Consider the following 7,255-nt stretch of genomic DNA (forward strand, 5'->3'; position numbering starts at 1 on the left):
GTAAAAGATACCTGAAAACTCAAATGTATTGGGGGTGCCCAAATTTTTGCATGGTGTTCCTTTCCTTTTTTCACTCTACAGTTGTACAAAAGAAAAGTAATACACAAACTTTGCATAAAACGCTGAAAAGAAATGTGTAATCTTGATCTTTATGCCTTTTGGTGATCAGTTCATCTTCTGCTCACTTAACTAGTCACAATAACTGACATTTTAAGCATGGGTGCCCAAACTTTTGCATGCCAATGTATATACACACACATACATGCTGGCTTTTGAACTATGTACTGAAAACAAGCCAGATGGATGGTCCCTCTCCTCTTTAGCCTGGAGGACGTGGTGTCCATGATTTCTAAAAAGAATTTCTACTTTTGATTTGTCAGACCTCGGGACAATTTTCCACTTCGCTCCAGTCCATCGTAAAAGCGCTCGGGCCCAGAGGAGGTAGCGGTGTTTCTGGATATTGTTTATATCTGGGTTTAACTTGCATTTTTGGATGAACTGTTTTCACAGATGATAGTTTTCTGAAGTGTTCCTGAGCCCATACAGTGATTTCCACTCCAGACACGTTTCTGCTTTTAATGCAGTGTCGCCTGAGGGCCTGAAGATCACAGGCATCCCGTGTTAGTTTTCAGCCTTGTCTCTTGCATACAGAGATTTCTCCAGATTCATAATGATATTATGTACCATAGATGATGTGATCCCCAAATTCTTTGAAATTTTACATTGAGGAATGCTATTCTTAAATTGTTGCACTGTTTGCCCATGCAGTCTTTCACAGAGTGGTGAACCTCTCCCCATCTTTACTTCTGAGAGACTCCACCTCTCTGGAATGCTTTTTTTTTAATACCCAGTCATCTTACTGACCTGTTGCCAGTTAAACAAATTTTTGTTCAAGATTACACAACTTTTTCAGTCTTCTGTTGCCCCGTCTCAACTTTTTGAAATATGTTGCTCTCTCTCTCTCTCTCTCTCTCTCTCTCTCACGCATGCTCTCCAGCAGCAGGGGCCACAAAGGGGTAGGAAGTATTTATAGACTCAGATCTTGAGTTGCTGAACAGTGTTTCATTTATCTGGATGTGTCGAAACAGTGGAGTAAAAATGGTAAAGCATGAAGTTCACAGACCAGAGATGTGTCGGAATGTGTTCCTCCACATCATGATGATCATCATTGTGTGTTCACATGCAGGTAAGAAACATCAGGAGTTTATTCGGACTATTTCTGTTCAGTGAAAACCAAGGAAAGTATATCTCAGTAAATATGGTTAGAAATTAGAAATATATTGCTTGTATTGGCAAAAATGCACTAACACTGGGATTGTTGTTCATTCTCTGAGTGGAGTGACTCTTTTAGAACCACGGTTTTATTTTTTTTTTAAATTTTTTTGTCCATTCTGGGAATATTTAGAAACATTCTGGAAGGAAAAGCAAAATGCTTTCACTTGTTTTTCTGTTCTGCCACACTATGCGATGCAAATAATTATCTGAAATTGTCTTGAATAATATAGTTTACATATTTATAATGCATAAATGCATACTATTGTATTCTTGTATTGTACACTAAACTTATACAGCCTGAAAACAGTTCTAATGCACGTGATGATATAAACTACAAACACGTGGGGAAAAAATATTGGCCTAATTTCTTCCTATTTCTAATTTCATTATAATTAATTAATTAAAATTCAGCTTTCCCTTATATAATGCTAAGTAACACCATATACAGTAACATGCACATATTGTTTCGGTTTTATTTTAATTTTAGCTCTTGATGTGTTGTTGATGTGCTCTCCTTTACCCTCTTGAATTTGGAGTGTGAATGCAATTTCATGGTTCGATGGACAGGTTTCTGGTGATCATCTTATCATCTTATAAGGATGTCCAGAATACGCGAATGTGTAAAGAGAAACAGGACTATACTAATAAATATTATGTTAAAATGGTTCACAGAAAACTGAAAGGCAAAACTGAAAAATGGCAAATTGTTACAGAAAACCCTGACATGGATAAGTCACATTACAATGGATAATTATATCATTTTAACATTGCGTTTCTTTCTGGCACAAAAAATATCTCAGATCGATGTCCGAGGCATTAACAAGCTGTCAATCTTTTAAAATTAAATAAAATAAATAAATAATAAAATATTAATTTAAAAAAAGCAGAAATATTTGCCAAGCAGATGAAGCTGAAAGCATCCATGAAAGAGTGTGTAGGATTGTCGTTGTTGGACGTATCAGATATTAAACAAAGAGCTTTATGAGTTTTAGAGCTGTAAGAAATAGTTTCTCAGTGTTTTCAAGATTTTTTTTCAAAGCTATTTCACTGGCAGTATTGTAAGAGCCTTGTATGGAATAACATTTGGCTCACAGAAAATTTCTTTTTCCCTTGTCCAGAGCATGATCTTTCGCTTTCTGTGTTCTGTGTAAAACAGAATGCTTTTTTGTTCTGTTTTTCTCTTCTGAATGCACTTTGAAGCATTTTTTAGGTACTAACAATGGAAAAAATATTAAATAAATGAATAGGTTCATTTAGAAACAAAGAAATCGAACCCATTTTACAATGAATTGGCATCCCATCCATTTTTCCCTCACAGTCAGTCCTGGCAGGATAACGTGGTTATGAAAGATGAAAAAATGAACGAATTCATGAATGAATGAAGTCTAGTTACTCTCCTGGTGCAATGAGCTTGAAGAATTGTCAGGGTTCATCTGTAGGGCTTCATCAGTTCTGGAGGATATATCAGGAGAGCAGGCTAAAAAATATCAGCTCAAGTCGAGATCAAATCTTGGGGCTGTTTCACTCTATGCAGTGATACAACTGTTCTTGTTACTGTTCTCAGCCGCAGCTTTGCTTCTTCAGAACATCCCTTATCAAAAAGAAGTAGACTTCAAGTTCATTTTATTAAGTAAAGTTAAAGTATATTTCCTTTAGTATACTTTTGTGTACCAAGTATACTGATATCAATGTACTTGTAAGTAAACTAATCTAATACTTCTTGGGACTAAATTGGCCCACTTTTAGTTTATAAAAAGTATACTTTATAAAAAGTCTAAGAGAAGTAAACTCTGCGTATACAACAAGTATTTTTTTTTATTTTGTACTGCAAGTATACCACAAGTAAACTTATATACTAATAGTTTACTAGTTCTATACTTCCAGTTCACTCTTTAGTTTACAAAAGCATACTTCATAGTATACTGGAAATATACTGAGTTTACTTGTTTTATACTTCTAGTCCACTTTTTAGTTTACTAAAGTATACTTTGTAGTATACTGGAAATATACAATTGGTTTACTCGTTACACACTTCTTGTCCACTTTTTAGTTTATAAAAGTATACTTTATAGTATATTGGAAATATACTATTAGTTACTGGTTATATACATCTAGTCCACTTTTTAGTTTTGAAGTATACTGCAATTACCCTTCTAGGTTTTCTAGCCCTAACCCTTACCTCATGCACACTACCAGTAGACAACTTAAGTGTTTTGTACCTTAAGATTCCACCCCAGAGCTGACCACGAACTTATGGTACATGTAGGTTTAAAAGATGAGATTTAAAACATGCTGCCGTATATCACAAAGAAGCCAATATGTGTGAAAAAGAAGTATTTTATAGGCTACTATCAAAAGGATAAGCGCAACTACAGGGCAAGTACACTTAAACATAAGGCACAAATATTTTAATACTTTATTACACTTTTGTTAAGTATATCTTGATCAAAAGTTTAAGTATAAGCTTAATATACTTAGTCTTTTCTATATAGTTTTCAGTATAAGCCAAGTATATTTATGTATAACTTTTATTAAGTATATCTCTGATAAGTAAATAAAAAGTAAACTGAAAGCAGACTCTCTTATTTTGAGTTTAAAAGAAGTATACTAGAAGCACACTTGAATAAACTTCTTTTTTGGAAGGGATTCTGTGCATTTTTGAGGATCAGTGGTGTCTGGGTCTGTTCTGAGTCTTCAGTGGAAGCTTTTTTAGATTACAAAACAAGTTCAGTCTCCTTGTTCACTCCACTACTTGCTTAAACCAATACATCTATCTTTTTAGACTCCTTCAGTGTGAACGTACCAGCAAGACGTTTGACAGCAGCCCGTGGACACTCTGTGGTTCTGGGCTGCGTGTTCTCCCTAGACTCTGGACAAAAGCCTGACCTTTCCAACTTGGTGGTGACATGGCAACGGCAAAAGGATAACCGAGTTGTCCATAGCTACTATTTTGCACAAGACCAGCTGGAGACTCAAGACTCTGCATACCGAAACCGTACAGCACTATTTCTGACCGAGCTGAGCAAAGGAAACGCTTCAGTAAGATTAGATAATGTGGAAATGAAGGATGAAGGGATCTACATCTGCTCCGTGAGCACAAAACAGGGAACAGACAAAGCAGAGTTACAGCTGATCTATGGAGGTAAATGGAGGCTTTTCATCTCATCTCATCTCATTATCTCTAGCCACTTTATCCTGTTCTACAGGGTTGCAGGCAAGCTGGAGCCTATCCCAGCTGACTACGGGCAAAAGGCGGGGTACACCCTGGACAAGTCGCCAGGTCATCACAGGGCCGACACATAAGGGGTGTTCACACGGCAACTTTTACTCCGGTGTAGCACCGGGGCTGCCCCGGTAGAGCGTTCACACGGTACAAAGTTATACCGGTGTAGCCCCTGAAAGCTGCTTAAACCGGTGCAAATCTAACCCTGCTCGGGAGGTGGTTTAAGAAATTTACTCCGGAGTAAATGCTAGTTTGCGGGGCAGCACCGATATAAAATGGGACGTCTGAACGCTACAGGGGTAGACTCGCTACGCGTGAGGAGAGTTGATTACATACAAGCATTGCATAATTTGCATCCTGGTATTTTGCGCTTCCAAAATGGCGAATATCAACAACAGAACTGCGTGTCTTCCAGTGTTGCCAGATTGGGCGGTTTTAAGTGCATTTTGGCGGATTTGAACATATTTTGGGCTGGAAAACGTCAGCAGTATCTGGCAACACTTGTGTCTTCATCCACGTTGTTTTCCTGGCGCTTGGTGATGCCATGACAGCCGGGAAAAGGAAGTACGTTTTCACGCATGCGCATATTTCATTTCCGCATTATTACTATCATATAGCATGGTCCCAAAAACTGCCGTGTGAACGCAAGTGGGGCTGCACCGGTGCTAACACGCTGCTCTCTAGTAAGCAGGGTTGTGACGTGTGAACGCTCCACAAAATTTACACCGGTGTAAGATATATCGCAACAAAATACATTGGTGCAGCATCGATGCAAATATGTGCTGTGTGAACACCCCTATAGACACAGACAACCATTCACACCTACGGTCAATTTAGAGTCACCAGTTAACCTAACCTGCATGTCTTTGGACTGTGCGGGAAACCGGAGCACCCGGAGGAAACCCACGCAGACATGGGGAGAACATGCAAACTCCGCACAGAAAGGCCCTCGCCGGCCACGGGGCTCGAACCCGGACCTTCTTGCTGTGAGGCGACAGCGCTAACCACTACACCACTGTGCCACCCCCAGCCCAGACCAGTTTGGCCATTTTCTTTTGGCTTCTGTCATCAATAAGCCACCATTTGCACCATTCTGTATTAACACTAGAGACTGTTATACATGAAAATCCCGCATCATTGGCAGTCTCTGAAATACTCAAACTAGCCTTTTTGGCATCACATTTTGCCCCTTTCTGATGTATGATGTGAACATTAAGTGAACCTCTTGTCCTCTATCTGCATTATGTTATGCATTGCGCTGCTGCCACATAATTGGCTGATTAGATAACTACACAAATGAGCAGGTGTACAGGTTAAAGTGGCCAGTATACTTTAAGTAGATATGTCAAAATATGTTATTGGTAGAAAAACAATTGGGCAATTTTTTTTTGTGTGTGTGTGTGTGTGTGGGGGGGGGGGGGGGGGGGGGGGGTGTTACTGTTTTCCAAAATTCAGAGATATCTCACAGGTTTCCCACACTCCAAAGATAAACCGTAGAAACCCCATCCCTCCTCCCAACTGTTCTGCTTCATGGAGAATTCCACATCAATGTGTGCTAACAATAGTTGTATTCCTACTTATGCTATTTCTTTTCGCAGCTTTCTACACAGAACCGAGGTTAACTATCAACGTTAGCTCTTCTGACATTTTGGTGCAGTATGAGACGGAGGGATTCCCCGAACCCGAGTTGATGTGGAAAGGAGAAAATGGCAAGAACCTCAGCAATCACGTACAGACGTCTGTAGAACCAAATATAGACATGGGACTTTATTATATCAAAAGCAGTTACACGGCACCAAAGTCTCCACTCAACTTCATCTTTATTCTCGAAAACCAGCTACTGCATCAATCCTTGCAGAGGCCCGTCAGATATACTGGTAAGGATTTTACATTTCACGCAGTACATGTCACAACATGGATATCATAGCAGTCTTTTTTGGAGTATTTTTAGATGAATAAACATGTAAAATGTATTTTAAAATACCCAAATATATCTCATTTGCATGTGGATCCATGCACACAAAAGCAGTTTCCATGCTTGGTGACCTTTCTGAAGGCAGGACTCCAAATAAACATCCCAATTAGCATTGTTGTCATGCAGGATCAAGGCTTTGCTTTTCAGCTCGGCAAAGGTCACTGTTCAGAGCAGACAGAGAGCAGAAAGCAACACTAACACTTTCAGGCCAAGTTTACATTAGACCGTATCTGTCTCGTTTTCTTCATGGATGCACAGTCCGTTCACATTAAAACGCCGGGAAACGGGAATCCGCCAGGGCCGACGTATTCGACCCAGTTCGTATTTGAACCGTTGCTGTGTAAACATTGAGGATACGCGGATACGCTGTGCTGAGCTCTAGCTGACGTCGTCATTGGACAACGTCACTGTGACATCCACCTTCCTGATTCGCTGGCGTTGGGATCACACACACAGTGGCTCAGTCCCAAATCACTGCTCGTGCGCTTCACTCGCGCGCTCTGTGAGCTGCGCAGGGCCGGAGTGCGCACCCTCCAGAGGCCACTCGCTGTTCAGGGCGGAGTGATTTGGAGCGCAGGAGGAAGCGCTGAGCCGCACTGAGGTTTATTTACACATTTCAACCTCCTTCAGGCGCTTAAACTCAGTGAGAACATGAACATCACAGCCAGGTGTGTTTATCTGCTGGAGAAGGTGTTCGCTTGCCATCCTTCCACTTGCAAGTGGTGAGTGACTTACGCATGCCCGATATGCACTGGGATCATGTGACATGCCGTCTAATTAGT

At 40.2% G+C, this 7,255-nt stretch overlaps 1 protein-coding gene across 1 annotated transcript in view; it reads left to right on the forward strand.

Annotated features, from left to right (window-relative positions):
- Positions 1-1,016: 1,016 nt before the first annotated feature.
- The window catches only part of LOC132889114 (CD276 antigen), an 8,264-nt gene continuing 2,025 nt past the window's right edge, over positions 1,017-7,255 (forward strand). The window contains exons 1-3 of the mRNA XM_060925302.1: positions 1,017-1,186; positions 4,058-4,417; positions 6,097-6,375. Coding sequence (XP_060781285.1) covers positions 1,075-1,186; positions 4,058-4,417; positions 6,097-6,375 — 751 coding nt within the window. The 5' untranslated portion in view covers positions 1,017-1,074. The remainder of the gene's footprint in view (positions 1,187-4,057; positions 4,418-6,096; positions 6,376-7,255) is intronic.

Source organism: Neoarius graeffei, chromosome 7 (assembly GCF_027579695.1).
Source record: "Neoarius graeffei isolate fNeoGra1 chromosome 7, fNeoGra1.pri, whole genome shotgun sequence".
Taxonomy (NCBI): Eukaryota; Metazoa; Chordata; class Actinopteri; order Siluriformes; family Ariidae; genus Neoarius; species Neoarius graeffei.